Here is a 16,840-nt window from a genome sequence, read left to right as displayed (position 1 = left end):
CACCAAAAAGAATAAAATACTTAGGAATAAACTTAACCAAGGAGACGAAAGACTTGATACACTGAAAACTGCATCTGATGTCCTTTTAACAAAACTTGACCTGTCCTCTTAGGACCATGCTAGGTCATGAGTAGGCTAATCTGGTAAATAAATTCAAAGTTACTTATAAATGGCTTACTGGTTTATCCTTCCCACATATTCACCAGGAGTATTTTAACCCAAAGGTATATGTAGTAAGGTAATACTGACTGGGCTGCCTGTGAGTGAAATATTTTAAAATAAATATTTAAAAAATTGTAAAGTGCAACACTTGATTGCTCTATCTAGCATAAAACCAGCCCCTTTTTTTTGGATCAGCATTTGGACAAAATCACATACATATTATCAGGTATAAATACAAATAGTTATTCTTGGAAAACATCTCTGAAATTATACTGTAATTCAGTGAGAAGACATCATTTTAGATTTCCCCACATTGTATACATACACAGCTTTTCGGTGAGTCTGGCAAAATACAGTTTGGGGGGAAGTACAATAATAAGGGAATGGAACTTTTTTTGATCACTTACCATGTGCTAGATAATTTGCATACATATTTCACTGAACCCTTTTTCAAACTCTATGAGGTAGATGTTTGTCTCATTTTACAGAGGAGGAAATTAAGCTCAGGGAAGTAGCGCCCAAGTTCACTCAATGTAAGTGTGGATTTGAAGTTGGATCTGCTCGAAGCCTGTTCTTTTCCCTTCACACACCAGGTGGCCAGCCAGGGAATTAGTGGAGTAGAGAGGAGGGTGATAAGATCTGAAACCCTTGTGCTTTATAAGCTGCCCTGTCCAAGAAGGCTTCCTGGGAGGGTTGAAGTTGAAGACCAACTGTTTGCTATTCCTGAAGTGGAAAATTTTCAGTAATCTTGAAATTTATAGTCAAAAATCAGGTTAAGGTTGTGGTGAAATTAATCTTAGGGGGTTTCTTACCTGTCCTCAGGTGCATCTTGTTGTCTTCAGATCACTGAATAGGCCTGGGGGCCCAAGGATGGCTTAAGAAGCAAGGCGGTAGGGCTTCCACCTGCTTTTCCTTTTAGACACTGGGGACACTCTGTCCTGGTGATCACAGAAGGATCTAGTCTATGTGCTGCTTTTTTTTTTTAACAATAAAAAGAGCATCCCTTCTCTCCACAGTTACTGAGCCCCGAAGGTTCTGGTTGTATGAGGGGCACTTGGCTGAGTGACTTTAAGATGTTCTCAAGTGTCCAAAGATCCTTTTGTTTTTCCTTGATGCGCCCTCACTGTCATTTATTCTGCTCCCCTAGGAACATCAGTACACTTGATTCTCTAGCTTTTCAGCTCATGATATATTTATTATTAACCAAAGGCCAGCCTTATGCCTTAGCATGGCAACTAGTGAGCAGCCTTTAAAAAAACAATTTAAAGGCAATTAAATTCATTTACAGGTGAATAGTATAAAAGAAATGAGCCCTAAAGTTTTTTGTAATTGGCATGGAATTCTGTCATGTGCCAAAGTGTGATTACATTATCATCTGGTATCTCACTGTTGATTTATTAAAACTGGAACTAAAAAATGTCATAATCTTTCGCCCTGATAGATCTATATTTTATGACAAAACTCCCTCTGGGCAGTCTCCTCATGAATGGCTTTTTCCTGTGGTTATTATCCCACTGTGTCCCAACAGTACAGACAACTAACTGGTGGTGGCTTCACAAAGACTCACAGAACCTCCAGGGCCACTGACAGCTCACTTTCCGAGCTGTCAGTCCCAGCAAAACCCTTTCCTGCTTTGTCCCCTTCCCACCCAAAATGGCCAGTTCCTGTGGGATGAGCCTTATCATAAAGGGTGGTGGAGAGAAGTCCAGGGCAATTTCCTGTTGGTGGTGAGCTACTGCAGGACAGGGGACAGCCCCTGGGCATGGGTTTTGGAATATCCTCTGACCAATTCTTTTTTGTCCTAATGAAAAACTTCCTGGCTTCTAGTATTGCTATTCTCATTGGGGTCACTCGATTTAATCTAAATTCAATAGGTAACAGGCAGATAGACCGTTTTCTGATCCTCTCCTCCCATCCTTTTTGAACTCCCCTCCCCTTTATTTCATTCAGAGAAGGAAGAAGACACACACTTAGATCCCCATACTACACCCGGTTCTTTTGGCACCTGGTGACCCTCAGGAAAACCTGATAAACTTGAAGGGTTGCTTCCCGATCACCTTCAGAGCTGGAGAAGTTATTTCATGCTCACTTTATCCGTGGGATTTTAGAAAGGGAGAGTGCGCTCCCCAGCGCAAACAGGAAAGCCTGACATCACGGAGCGGCGGAGTGGCGTGGGGAGGAGTCTGCGGCGCCCTCGCCCGCTCGCTCACTCGCGGCGCTGCCTTTGTGGCCCGATCGCGCGCACCGGCGGCGGCGGGCAGCGCGGCGCGTGTCTGCTCGGTGCGCGGCGGCCGCGCGGGGCGGCGGGCCGAGCCCGGCCGAGACGGCGTTTGCCTCGGAGCAGGGCGCATCATGCCGCGTCCACGTACCGAAGAGAAAACTGAGAATGAAATTGCTTTGGCAAGCTAAAATGGTAACGCGAACTCTCTGACTTCTCCCGAGGCTTCTGTGGTGGGGAATCTTCTCCCGCTTTCTCTGGGCGTGTTTTGGACTCACTCGGAGTGAACGGAGCAATCCGATCCCATACTTGTGAGCTACAGCCTTCTCACTCTGCTTTGTATGTCTTCCTCTCTGCGTGTCTTCTCCCTTTAAAAGATGCCTGCTTTCTCAGTCACTGCCTGTGGTGTGTCTGGGGCAGATGTGTCAGCAAAGGACAGCTTTTAAGGACAGAGAGCTGTTGGTCCGGGTGAACCGCGGAGCGTTTCTGCGTCCCGGCGGCTCCTGAACACAAACTTAAAAGTTGAGCTGGAGACATGGAAATCCGTGGGGTCGCTGCACACATTTTACTCGAAGCTGCGTGATGATGTGTTGCTTTTTCTGCACTTGCCAGATGATTTTACGGAAATAAAAACTTTCTACGCCCCCGCTAACGTTTTGGGTCCCAACACAGTAAGAGGAGAAAAAGACATGGGAAGCATTTCGCTTCCAGAAGAGTGAGGACTCGTGGCATTTTAAACACTTGTTTGTGTCGGAGTTCAAAATATAGTTTGCTCAAATAACCTAGCCACTTAGGAAAGTACAAACCTTTTCTACAAATGAATTACTTTTCCTTTCACATAAGGAGGAAAGGTTAATCAGGATTAAAGCACAGTTTCTTTAAGAAGGAAAAAAAGACGTTAAAAAAACTAAGATATGTGAGCAGGTCTAGGAAAAATAACTAAATGGAAAAGTCCGGGGACCCTGATACCACAGGAAAGGGCTGGGGGCCAAGAAAATCTCAGCGTTCCCTCTATCGCAATGTGTCTTGTATTGCTCTGATTGTAATATTTATTTTGAACAGCCGGTCTTGTGCCCTGAGTGCTGGTGTAAGCAGCAAAGCAGCTGGGATAGATTGTGGTTAGCAGAGAGGAAAAAAAAAAAAAATCTTTTTCTTTCTCTTTATCCCATCCCCTGGCAGAGCTCGATTCAGGACTGGGGTGAAGAGGTAGAGGAAGGAGCTGTTTACCATGTCACCCTCAAAAGAGTCCAGATTCAGCAGGCTGCCAATAAAGGAGCAAGATGGCTAGGGGTGAGTAAAGCTGGAGAGATTGTGAACTTTGGAGCTGCAGTGTCTGTTTTCCTGTGAATATCATTATAAAGCAGAGGCAGGCATTTTTTTTTTTTCCTTCTCTTTTGGCCTTAAAAAGGAAACGGCCAATGACCAAGTGTTTGCACTAGCTGTACAGGTCTGTTTTTGTACTTAATGTTTTCCAAAGCATCTTCGCTAGGTTTGTCAATAATTCAGAAGCTCTTAGAAACATCTTGAGGTATTTGGCAAATAGAGTGGGGTGGAGTGGCAGAAAGTGACACAAAGTAACGGGACCAGAAAGCAGCACTCTGTTAGGCAAGAGCCATAAGCTGTTCTGCCCAGATGGCACCCTTTTCCCTCCCTGTGCTCCCTTGATGCTGACAGCTCCTTTCCTACTCCTGTACCTTTACCCAGAATGCTCAGGGGACGGATCCTTCCAAATCTGCTTCCTATGGGGGTGGCAGATTTCCCACTGATACCTCCTTTCTACAGCCCGTGAGGAGGCACATGCATCCTTAGTGCCCACAGCTTCACGTGTAGAATGCAGAGAGTGCTGAGTCTTTGGAGAAACACTGCTTCCATAAATAAGATTTTTTTCCACTGAGATTCTAAGATAACTCACATGGGTGGGATCATGTGAGTTATCTATTATCGCCTGCTGGATCCTTCCGCACATCCCAAATAAGGGGATGTGAGAACTGGAAAGCTTGGCGACAGGATCACTACTTGGGCAAACATCCACATGTAGAAGAAGGAAGGAATTCTTGATCTGGAGATAGAAGTAATCCTCAGAGAGAGCAGTGAGAGGTGATGTAAAAAGGCTTAAGAAAATAATGGTAGGCCAAATAGGGCGGATGGAGTGTGGTTTCACCTGGCCTTCCTCTAGCCACACTCAGGCTTCACAGGTGATGGGTTTGAGAGCAGTGAAGATTAGGCGCTTACATGCAATCTTTGCTGGCTTTGGGTTTCAGAAAATTCAGTGTTTTGAGCAGCATTCAAAGGTGGGGTGTGAAGGAGGACAGGAAACAGAATTGCTGAGGGCTTCACGTTAAGACTAGAGGCAGCATGTGACTTGTAACGCCTGGAGTTTAAGGCAGGATGGCCAGCAGCAATGATTTCCTTTGCCATGGGTCTGCTGACACAGGCATTCATTGCTTTCGGCTTCCCCATCTGCTTCAACTCTGGCCTTTCCTGCTCTGTACTTTGGGCCGAGGTACCACCCACTAGGGCAGTGAACTGTTACTGACATCTGCAGGTATGGCCTGGAAAGGTAGGAAGGAACCTTTCCTTTGAAAACCTGAGGTCTTCACGTATCAAATAGGTACTTTACTCAGAATATGATTTTAAAATTAATTAGATGCATCACCAGCAGACCTGATAGGAAAAGCAGAACTAGAGTTCTGACAAGTCATCACTTTGTTTTTGGTGGTTGTGTATATGCATTGTATTTAAATGTGGTGTTGATGTGGTTTGGCTTGTCACGGTATTTCAGAATGATTCACGAAGGCGCTGAAACAGCGCCTTCAAAAGGGTCATTCCATTTTCTGATGCCAGGTTGTTCCTCCCTTTCTAATGAGGCTGATGTTGCTTGGGTGACAGTTTTAGCTTTTAGCCAAACACAATAGCAATGAATGAGTAAGTCATGGGGATGTGGAGGAGTTAACTCTCTAGGTCCCAAGCGCACAAAGTATGCTTCGTTTAGATGTTCACAGTTATTTAGTCATCTTCACTGACTGTTCTGTTTACTGGACCCCACTTCTCTTCTCTCCCACCTCTTCTAGTGCTCAAATTTATACTTGGTGCACCCCGGATTTAGCAGAATAGAGCTGAAGTATTGAGAGGGAGGATCATGTAAAAAGATTGCTTTTAGTTGATGGAGGAATTGGTCTCTTCCCCCCATTTTAACCAAGTGCGATTTGCTGCTACCACCCCAGTCCTTGAGAGCAAGTTCTGATCCCGCTTGTTTTCTTGTCTTAGGTGTCCTGTTGGGAAGCTCTGGTTTTTGTCCTTGGAAATTCCAGACTTAATTAAATGTGACTCAACCAATTGAGCCATAGCAATTACAAAACCTTTCTCTTTAGGACTGAGTGGCTTCTCTATATTTGTTTTCCTACATTCTGGTAACCCTTTAAAAATTCTTCAAAGCAGCCAATTGTAGAGTGAACTAGAGATTGAGATGCGGTGAGGGTGTGATTGAAATATGACAACAACCTTATGAGGAAGGTGGTATCACGATCATCTCTTTTTTTCCGCATGAGGAGATGAATGCCAGGAGAAGTTAAATTACTTGCTGGGGTCACACAGCTAGAAAGTGGTAGAGGCTGGTTTTGAACCCAGATAGTTGGTTCTTTGCTATCAGGAGCTGCCTGGGACCTTAAGGCTGTTTCCATAGCAGTGGAGGAGAACATTGGTTCAGAAGAGAAAGGATGCTTATGGTGTACGTTTCCCCTAGATATTGCACCTGGTGCAGGACTTGAGCGATGTGGTTTTCTTTTCTTTATGTTTTGAATGATAACTTGAGTTACAAATTGAGATATTTGTTGTAAAGATGTGTATTTTATTGATAAGCTCTCCATTTTGGATGTGTAAAGTATGGTGCACCAAAGATATGTATGAAGTTATATAGCACATGAGGGTGGGTATAGCTCTCATTACATGATTGTAAGGCTTATTCAAAAAGCTTAAAAGACTGAGTACAAGTTTTGTATTTGCTAGTACTCAGATCGCAAAACATAATCAAGATTCAGTCTGGGAAGGATAGCAAAATAAATACACATCCTTAGATGTGAAGTATCATACAATCCAAAACGTTTAGGGCATTCTTTTTTGTTTTGTTAAATTTTGTGTTCAGTTGATCTTTTGAAGTAAAACCTTCTGTCTTTGGTTGTAAAATGTACAATCGAGTATGGCCTATGCTGGGTTTACTTAGATGTACAGCTGCAGTCTTGCCCATTGACAGTGAGGTTATGTTGGGCAACTTTGAAAAACAAAGTATTATTGAAATACCCAATTTTTCCTGTACAATAACATCTTAGACTAGGATAATTTTACCCAGCTCTAGCCCTCGAAGAAAAATGGCTCCAATTATGTCTTAGAATCAAAAAATTTCAGGATTGGAAGGAAGAGACATTAAAAAGTAATTTCACCAACTATTCAATTAGCTTGCAGAATGTCCAGTGACTTGGAAGAGCGAATGGTCAAAACTTAGTATCTTTCTTTGGTCCCAGCATTGTGGTTATACATTGTCAGTGATACGTAGTAATGATTTAAGAAAATATCAGTATTCTCTGGATGCAGGAAATGTACCATTTTAGGAAGAATACTCAAATGGTCTGAGGGAAAGGATCCAACTGTTAGGGAAGAGGCTTTGGTGTCAAGAGCCCATTCTGCTGTCTTCAGAATATGGCAGATGCAGGGTCCAGAAAAATGTGTCAAAGATAACTAAGATAAGTTCAAAGTGGGGATATTTGTTTCATGAGCAGGATTGGTAGTGCTGAGTCACCTCTGCAAAGTTTGTGGGGAGTGGAATGGTCAGTAGATAGTCACATGGCTTTTCTCAGTTCTACACTTGTATGGTTATGTGGTCTTTGTGGTGGGGCCCCAGTGCCTCCTGACCCTACATCCTATGTGTATCATACTATCTCCCACATAGGCCCTTTTGGGGTTGAGTTGAAATGCTTGATAGCTGGGAGGCTGGAAAAGATAGTGAAATAGGACAGGAGAAAGCAGAATGTATTTAGAAATAAAAGGAACTGGAAATCTGTTATAGAACCTAGTGTTTAGGGTGAATTGTGTCTAGTCTGTGGGTTACATGGGTGCAGTGGTAAGATAACCATGTGTCATGTCTGGATTGAGAATTTGACTCGTACTTAAATTGACTCTTTGGATTGACTCTACCTGGTGTTTTGCTGGCCTTGCTATCCATATTGCCTTCAAGTGGCATACAGGTGCTAGAGTTTTCAGCTAACTTCCGTTCCAGGAAGCTTCTCTAGCTCCCAGGTCTGGAGGAGGTGCCCCTTCTGCGTGTTCCAGAGGCATTCTCTCTCGCTCTCTGTCATGCATTTACCTCACCCTGCTGTAATTGCCTGTTTAATTGTTTGTGTCCCCCACTAGACTGTAAGCTTCGTGAAGTGGGAAATGTGGCCATCTAGTTGGCAGAAACCCGATAAATGTTTGTTGAGTGAACAGATTAAGCTTCATCCCTTTTTGGGAGACTAATATTGTCTTGATAAATATGAGTGTCTGGTTACTCCTTATTTAAAACAAGATCAGCATGAAGATGTCAGCTGATAAAGAAGAGGAGGAGTGTGTGAGAGCGAGAAAAATCAATTAGGTAATCCTTACAGCTATCTCACATCCTTTCTGGAACAAAGCAGGGCACAAACAAAGGTAGTGATTATTCATTTTAACAAAACATTCGTGGCAGTGAAGTAACTCCAGTGCCTTGTAAAAGCAAGAGGTCCAGTTGTACTTGTCTTATTGCTGAATGTTGAAGGAGAGGCTATGCACGAGTTAAAAAGTGTTGGCAAGCGTTACAGTTGTGTGTGGTTGGAAAGCTCAGGAGGGGGATTTTAGAATGGTAAGGAGATAAGCCTAGAGGAGCCCTTAGTTTACAGTTGGTCATCCTTGTTTTCATCTAGGAAAACAGGCCCTTGGATTGCATTATTCTTGTCTATTGGAATGTTTAATATAGGCTTTAGAAAGTAAATTTCAAAAATTACCCACCATCTGTAAATGAACCAACTGATATTTTTTCTTTTTGACCTTGGGAACATGTTACTGAAATAATCCAACAATATGATAGCCTACACCGATCAGGAAAGTATAGTAGATTTTGGGGCTGGCCCCATGGCTTAGTGGTTAAGTGCGCACGCTCCGCTACTGGCGGCCCGGGTTCGGATCCCGGGCGTGCACCGACGCACCGCTTGTCCGGCCATGCTGAGGCCGCGTCCCACATACAGCAACTAGAAGGATGTGCAGCTATGACGTACAACTATCTACTGGGGCTTTGAGGGGAAAAGGGGGAAAAAAAAAAAGGAGGAGGATTGGCAATAGATGTTAGCTCAGGGCAGGTCTTCCTCAGCAAAAAAAAAGGAGGATTGGCATGGATGTTAGCTCAGGGCTGATCTTCCTCACACACACAAAAAAGAAAATATAGTAGATTTCAGTTGCCTGAGACATTGTTATTACATTGAGTCCTTGCACTGCTCTCAAAATCTCTTGAGATCTGAGGAAGAGATATTCAGCATATAATCAAGAATATCCATTTCAATTATCAATCCAGGGGACACTCAGTTGAGCATAAAATATGTGTTTACCCCTGGCAAATACGTAACAGTGTAATGTAACATACATAACAGCATAAATATCAGAGGCATATTAACTCCTTAAAGTATACATTCAGTTAAATTATAAACATATTTCATTCTTTTTTTTTTTTGCTGAGGAAGAGTTGCCCTGAGCTAACATCTGTTGCCAATCTTCCTCCTTTTGCTTGAGGAAGATGGCCCCTGAGCTAACATCTGTTCCAGTCTTCCTCTATTTTGCATGTGGGTTGCTGCCACAGCATGGCCGCTGGTGAGTGGTGTAGGTCCATGCCCAGGAACTGAACCTGGGCCACCGAAGCAGAGCATGCTGAACTTAACTACTAGGCCACAGGGCCGGCCCCTCTATTTCATTCTTATTTCTGTGAAATTATAAAGAAAAAGTTTCTTAGAGTTTTAAATTTAGAAAGAAAAAGAGAGCAATAAGGTAAATACTCTGCCTTTCCCCTTTAGCACTTAGCTGGAATTTGTCACGGCTCTATCCCACTTATTTTAGTTTCCTTTGTCCATGGTATGCATATCCTTTTACGCTTCCCCCTTCTAAATAATCAGACTCTTCTAGTAACTGTCTTATGCATTTTATGTTAAAATATGCAATAATAAGCTAAAATAAGTAAAACATTTAAATTTCTACCATGATATACTTTTTACAGAAGGGAAAAAAAAAGATTTCTGTAAACAGATCAAGGAAAGTATTGGTTAAATGGGGGAAAATACTAAATGTTGCGTCATTCCGTTGGAGAAGTGCAGCCAGCTGAGTTTGGGTTGCTGATGGGTGGGGCTGTCTCCACAGAGTTGATTTGGAGTCTGGAGTTTTGGGCAGATTCTGGGTCATTTGCTAGAAAACACATTCACTGTGAACTCCCTCACTGCCGTTGCGTGTCTCCTTGTGTGATTCTGTCACCTGTATCTGAGTCTGCTAACCTCACCTTTGATAGCATTCATTTTTTCATCAACAGCCTACTTTATGCCAGACACCATGTTAAATCTTGGGAATCCAAAGTAAAACAAAACACCCCTTGTTCTTAAGGAACTTACGGGTAGTAGTGGAGACAGAAACATTAGCCACAATGTATTGTGGTAAGTGTGATCAGTGCTATGGGAGAGATCTTCCCCGTGTGTTAGGGGAGGGTGTGTGGGGCACTGGAGACAGGCGTTCCCGTCAGAGAGCACAGCGTGGGGGAAAGCATGGAGGCCCGAGAGGGGACCACTATGTGAGGCTCAGCATGGGGAAGAGGGAAGGGCGCCTGGTGGGAAAGTGACAGGAAAGGGGGCTAGAGAGAAAGGCTGGAGCCATGTCGCCGAGAACCTGGTATGCTGAGCTGGAATTTGTGGGAGTCATCGAGGGTCTTAAAGCAGAGTGGTGTGGTCAGATTTGCACTTTAGAAAGATGACTGACAGCTCGGGGCGGATGCATTGGAAAGGCGCCAGAATGGGGCATGGAGATGGAGAGGAAGCTAAAGTGGTAATGAAGTGAGGAAAGGAATGAGGACCTGAATGGAAGTGAAGAGGGCGGGTGGAGGGGAGAGTGTAGGGAGAGCAGTGGGAGTGGAGGATGAGGAGTCCTGGCAGGCATGGAGCTGAGGCACCCTGGTTTCAAAGAGCAGGTCAAAAGCCTTCCGACTTGCTGGGGTCAGCATCATCCTCTTCTCATTGAGTGAAATGTCCTGGGGACTTTGTCAGGTTTCCTCCTTGTATACACTAGCAAATGCCTTCTTTCCTGTCAGAAGGCCCTGCAGAATAACCAGACCTGGGCGTGTCACATGTGTCATGTCCAGAGACAAAATCTCAGTTTAGACTCACCATAAAAGAGGCAGCAAGCATTGCTTGGTTCTCAGATTCCAGAGAACTTTGAAGAGCTGGTGGTTTCTTGTCTTTTCTTTTTAAGTCTTCCGTTTCCCTACAAACTAAACAAATTGAGTCTATAGGCCATGGAGAGAGAATAAATATGGAACCCGCAGGACTATGATTACAGAGTTGTATTTTAGACAACAGCAGTTAAACTTATAATTGTGTTGTTAGGGACACAAGAAATTTTATGGTTAGGTGTTCTGGTCTTTTTCCCTCTCCCTACTCAGTCTTTAAACCCTCTCTGACACTATTTATCCTGGCTGCTGGCATTATTGCTCTTGGAGGCTCGCTCTGATTGCTAACTCCACTTGTTATATAAAAGAAAAAGATTGGTAAGATCTAATGCTTTCCTAGGTTACCATTAGCACAATCTCAGTCTTTCTTACACACACACAGACACACACGACCTAAATTAAAATGTCTTTTCACGTTTTATCTTTTAGGATTTGGTGCAGCTTTGTAATGTCACTCCATGGCCTCTCCTATGTAATTGATCAAAGCCTCACTTTGTCATGTTTTGCTTGGTTTCCCTTAATTGTATTATTATGATTGGTTAACTTTTCTCTGTTTAGGAACCATCTTCAGTTTTAGAAAGAATAAAAATAGAGGAAGGAAGGAAGGAATACAGGTAGGACAAGCTTACAACGTCAGGTAGAAGACACTGCCTCAGAGGAAGCTTGGTTAGTCTTATGCAGAGAGAGTCATGTTGTAAACCACTCATCCTTTTGGCTTAACATTGTAGAAGTACCTGTGTCTTTTCACTACTGTGGCTGTGTATTGTGTTCTGATGATTAGGGTTTTTGCCTGGCTTGGTTCCTCAAAGCCATCTTCTCCTTTATGTCATGCAGAGTATGACTTCTAAGGGTAATAATGGTGGTGGTTGAGGGTGGGATGGTGTGTTGGTGGCGGTTCTATATTTTTTTTCACTTGCAGAGACTCATTACCCTACATTTGCTAGCATTTAATTGCTTGCACCATCTGTGGTCCATTCATTTGAATTCATTTCCACATAGTTAATCTTATCCTGTGTAAACTCCCCCAGACGTTTTCTGTTTGTTTGCTCTTTTCAGCAAAGAACTGAGCAATTCAACTTTTTCCTGTATTTTGTTTCCTGCTGATTTAAATACCCATTTTCATCTTTTATAAAAGTGAAGCCAAGGCTGAGTCCTTCCAGTTTCATAATTCTAAAGATAATTTGAAGGACAAAAACAAACGTTTTCTGCTAAAAGTAGGGTGTCTTTGGTCAGTAATGTCAACTGAGGCTCTTTGCAACCCTCTTACTAGCAACTCCTCTCTGTTATATGCCATTTTCATGCCCGTAACTTCTGTCCATGCCAGTGATGAAGCTAGAATCGGTGGACAATTTTTATCTAACAAAAGAACATTTAATGGATATAGGTAAAAATAATCGAAACTGGATTAGACATTGGCTAAAAATAAAATGCTTTATAGTCATGACTTTTCCAATTAAAATTGCAACACTTGAATTTTTTTATTGAGATAACTGATACTCCTAGATAGAAAGTTCAGGAAATCATTTGGTTAGTTTGTAAAGCATAGGGAAAACCCTTGTTATTTTCTATCCGAATGTTGACTCCTCCTAATGACACAACACAGTGACCATATCTGTTTTAAAAATGACTTAACCAAGTATTAACAGGGCCCAGAGCCAGCAAGGCCTGGCTGGGGAGTTAGCACACGGTTCTTTCTCCTCAGTTGGAGCCTTCGCAGGAGCTGGCAACTCCTGCTTGCTCCTCCTTTTCAGGGCTATTTCCTGCAGGAGCTCTGGGTGAGGGAGGTGACCTAGTGCGCTGGTCCAGAGCCTGTGCTTTGGAGCCAGACAGGCCTGAATTCAGAACTTGCCTCTGCAGTGTGTGAGCTGCATGGGCTTGAGCTGTGAAGTTACTTAACTCTCTGAGCCTGAGTTCCTCACCTGTAAAGAAGGTGAAGGAGTTATGTGTGTAAGGTGCTTGGCACAGTGCCTAGCGGGTAGTATGCACTCACTCACTCAGTGGTGGCTCTCATCAGGACCCCACTGTTGGTCCCTCTTTTAAACTCTGCCGTGAGGGGCTCGCCCCGTGGCTTAGCGGTTAAGTGCGTGCGCTCCGCTACTGGTGACCTGGGTTCAGATCCCGGGCGCGCACCGACGCACCGCTTCTCTGGCCATGCTGAGGCTGCGTCCCACATACAGCAACTAGAAGGATGTGCAACTATGACATACAACTATCTACTGGGGCTTTGGGGGAAAAAAAAGGAGGATTGGCAATAGATGTTAGCTCAGAGCCAGTCTTCCTCAGCAAAAAGAGGAGCATGGATGTTAGCTCAGGGCTGATCTTTCTCAAAAAAAAAAAAAAAAAACCCTGCCGTGGAACCTTGTAGAGGTGTGGGGGCCTTCCTTGCATGTGCCCCCTGAAGCTTGAGGTTGTATGTAAACCAGATTGCTTGATTAAGAAGCAGTATTAGCAAGGCTTTAAGGCGTGTTCCTGACATCACCTTCTCATTTGGCACATCAGGGAGGAAGGGCCATGACAGGGTTTAGTAATCCTTGTTTATTAGAAGTAATATCTAGGGGCCGGCCTGGTGGCACAAGTGGTTGGGTGCGCGCGCTCCGCTGCGGCGGCCTGGGGTTCACTGGTTCGGATCCCGGGCATGCACTGACACACTGCTTGGCAAGCCATGCTGTAGCGGCGTCCCATATAGAGTGGAGGAAGATGGGCACAGATGTTAGCCCAGGGCCAGTCTTCCTCAGCAAAAAAAAAAAAAAGGAGGAGGATGGCAGATGTTAGCACAGGGCTGCTCTCCTTACAAAAAAAAAAAATATATTATCTATTGTGTTTTCTCTGGCTGCCTGTACAGTAGAAGACAGTTATTGCTTGGGCTGTAATATTTTGCATTTCAAATTCCTTCAGTTTCTTATATAGTTAATTTGTTGGTGTTTTATTTTTACGCTTCAAAAATATTTTGCTACTTATCAATGGGCTATTTTCTATCTTCCATATTTGTTATTTCTGAATGAAAAATGAGAGGATAGGAAACAATTTTTCTAAAAATTGCTTGGTAAGCATTATGCTGATCATTCTTCGTAGGGCATAAATTAGGATGTTAGCAAGTTGTGCTTGCACCATAAATTTCAATTTCTGGATTAAACTGTGTAAGTTAAAATAAAGATAAAATTTCTCACTGTGCCACATATTGGTTAGCTAATGCAGTACTTGAGCTCAAAACTAGGAATGCGCTGAATTGCTCCTGAGGTTTTGACTTTCACAATGTCACGTGGCTTTTAAAATCTTCAATTTCCTCATCTATGAAATGGGGATAATACCTGCTTTTCCTTCTGCCTGTGGGGATCATGAGTTAATGTATATAAAAGTACTTTTTAATATGTAAATTATTATACAAATATGAAAATATTGTTGTTATTTAACCTAAACGCTTTGTTTTTTTCCTCCCTCCTCACCACCTAAGTGCTTGATGGGCGTATGGTCTGTTCATTAGTCCTCTTTCTTCCCTCATCCCAGAAGGAATCTTTTCTATATTTTTTCTTCCCACTTGCTGATTACCTAACGATAGTTTCCTTTTCAGCAAGGTGTAGTGTTTTCTCTGCCACCACCGTTGTTTCCACTGGTATTCTACGTGCACTGAGAATGCAGACAAGGCTTCTATCTATAGATTGGATATGGGAAAAAAATATCCCATACTTGCAGCATTCTAAAGACAAATGCAGTGAATATCTTGCATGTGAAAGCTTTCTACTTTCTTTTCTTATTCTTTCCAATATGATTTTTTTTTTTTTGAGATAATGGCTCTTAATTCTCTTTGATTCTCCCTTTCTTTCTGGTACTTTTAATTTGTTGCAGAGAAGGGTGGTAAAGTTAATGCAGCAAGGAATGGAAAGTGCTTCCAGCCTTCCAGAGCAGCTTGGACAAATCAAAGCTTGGTTTGAGGCCAAATCCTGATGTGGGACTTGAACTCATGACCTAATGCCAGAGGCAAGAATGTAACCAGCCGACCCACACTGACCCTCATAAGATGTAGGCATTTAAAATACTTCCTTAGAGTGGTCCTATTGTTGCTTTCTGTGTTTTCTTCTCTCTCTCAGCCTTTTCTTACAGTGTTCCTGGCTTTCCTGTTAGGAATACGATTTAGTTTTAAGATCTATTTTTCTCACCGTCTTTCCATTTGCTTATTACAGTTGCTTCCTTGTTGCTTTCCATTTCTCCTATGTGAGTTCCTTTTTTTTGTTCCTGTTCCTTCCTGTCCTTCTTCTGGATTAAAAATAGTCTCCAGGGTCTCTGGCTGTGTGCCCACGAATCTGACCTTCCTCCTATTCATACAGGGTCCCCCCCTGAGCATCTTAAGATCCTTTCCTGCTCAAGATACTCGAGCCCCTGCATCCATTCCCTGTTATTTGCGCCTGTTCTTTCAGCTTAAGCTGACTTACAGGGCTAACTGACCCTTGTACTCAGAGCTGTAACTGAAAATTAAATCTGTTCTACAAAGATGCTGAATAAGTGATTTGCTCACTTTAAGTGTTACTGACAAACACTGAATTCTCTCTGCATCTGCTGACTGTGTGTGTGGTGCTAAAGGAGAAATGACTTGCACACACTGACTCAGGCACATTTTTAACATGCATCTATGTGCACAGCAATGATTCCGTGATCTGCTGAGACCCGGGACCCAGTTTTCATCCGCCCTGCGACTGGGGGTCTCCCGGAGGGACCTGCTGCCATTCTGCTCCCACAGAAGTGTTTCCCAGGGAACTAAAGTTGATTAAAGTGTTGCTTCATGAACATTCTTTGGTTAAAATTGGAGGATTATGATATTCTTTACAAAAATGACTTTCTCTCCAGTGTTGACCTAGACAGTTCACAAAAGAGTGTCTGCCTGAGGGATAAAGGCTTGTAAAACTTTAGATGACTGGCCCGGAAAGTGCTGATGCCAGCAGCTCTGATTTCAGCCCGTAGCCCTAACCTGAACTCCCTATTTTGCAAAGAGTTACAGCAACAGGGTTGGTGGCAGAAGGTTTAAAAGGTTTCCTTCCATCCGTCCCTCCAGCTCTCTGTGGTTATGTCTCCATGAAAAGAACTAGCCCTGTTCTTGATTGAGAATCCAGAGTTTCAGATTTCATTATCCATAGTGAAGTGCACGTTTCTATGCAGCTCTCTCTTCCTCTGTCGATGCTGGGGCCGTGGTGTCACCTGCAGTGCTTTCGGCTCACTGATTGACTGATGAACTCCTACTTACCTTTCACATCCCAGCTCAGATGGCATCTTTACTCTTCTGCTTTTCCTGATCCCCTTTCTGGAATAATTACCCTTTTATCTGGGTCTCCTTAGCACTTTACCAAAAGCTCTATTGCAGCACTTATTACACCGCAACCTATTTTTTTTGTTTCTCTTTGCCCTGTTCATTTGAGTGCCTCAAGGGCAGGGACCATGTTTAATCATTCTTCGTATTCCCATCACCTGGGACCATGTCTGAGCCATAGTTGATACTCAGTAAGCATCTTATAAATTGGCCTTATCTCTCTTGTAAAACACATATCTTTTTTTTTTTTTTGCCATTTGGTAATGTTGTAAATCCCCTTTTTTGAAACAAAAAGGAAAATATTGAATAAGTAAGCTAGGTTTAATTTATATTTTATACTTCAACTAATAACACAATGAAAAAAGGAAAATGCTGCTTTTGCCTCATTTTTGTCATCATTCCTTGATCTATATATTTTGTGATCTTAGGAAAATTGACTTCACTGTGATGGTGACCTCTACAGATGAGATGACGTGGTGTTTAGAGATAATCCATAAGCTTCTTAGTGACATATAGGTTTGGGTCATGGGTCGAAGATGGACCTCTGGAACCCAATTTCTGCTTTGGATTCCAAAGTTACTTTACTTACGTTTTCCACATATCTTATTATATCGTATATCTGAGGGCTACAATTTGCTTTAAGCTTCTATTAAGTCAGTATCAAGCCAATTTGGCTTTGCTTTGT

General features: G+C 42.9%; 1 protein-coding gene across 2 annotated transcripts in view; it reads left to right on the top strand.

Annotated features, from left to right (window-relative positions):
• Positions 1–2,470: 2,470 nt before the first annotated feature.
• The window catches only part of RGL1 (ral guanine nucleotide dissociation stimulator like 1), a 119,773-nt gene continuing 105,403 nt past the window's right edge, over positions 2,471–16,840 (top strand). Inside the window, exons 1-2 of one of the 2 annotated variants that reach the window (XM_058539892.1) lie at positions 2,471–2,575; positions 3,560–3,670. In XM_058539892.1, the coding sequence (XP_058395875.1) occupies positions 2,549–2,575; positions 3,560–3,670 (138 nt within the window). In that variant the 5' untranslated portion in view covers positions 2,471–2,548. The remainder of the gene's footprint in view (positions 2,576–3,559; positions 3,671–16,840) is intronic. The other variant, XM_058539893.1, reaches the window with a different exon arrangement.

This window comes from Diceros bicornis, chromosome 4 (assembly GCF_020826845.1).
Source record: "Diceros bicornis minor isolate mBicDic1 chromosome 4, mDicBic1.mat.cur, whole genome shotgun sequence".
Lineage (NCBI taxonomy): Eukaryota > Metazoa > Chordata > Mammalia > Perissodactyla > Rhinocerotidae > Diceros > Diceros bicornis.
The sequence above is the reverse complement of the archived record's forward strand: the minus strand, read 5'-3'. Positions and strand labels throughout refer to the sequence as shown.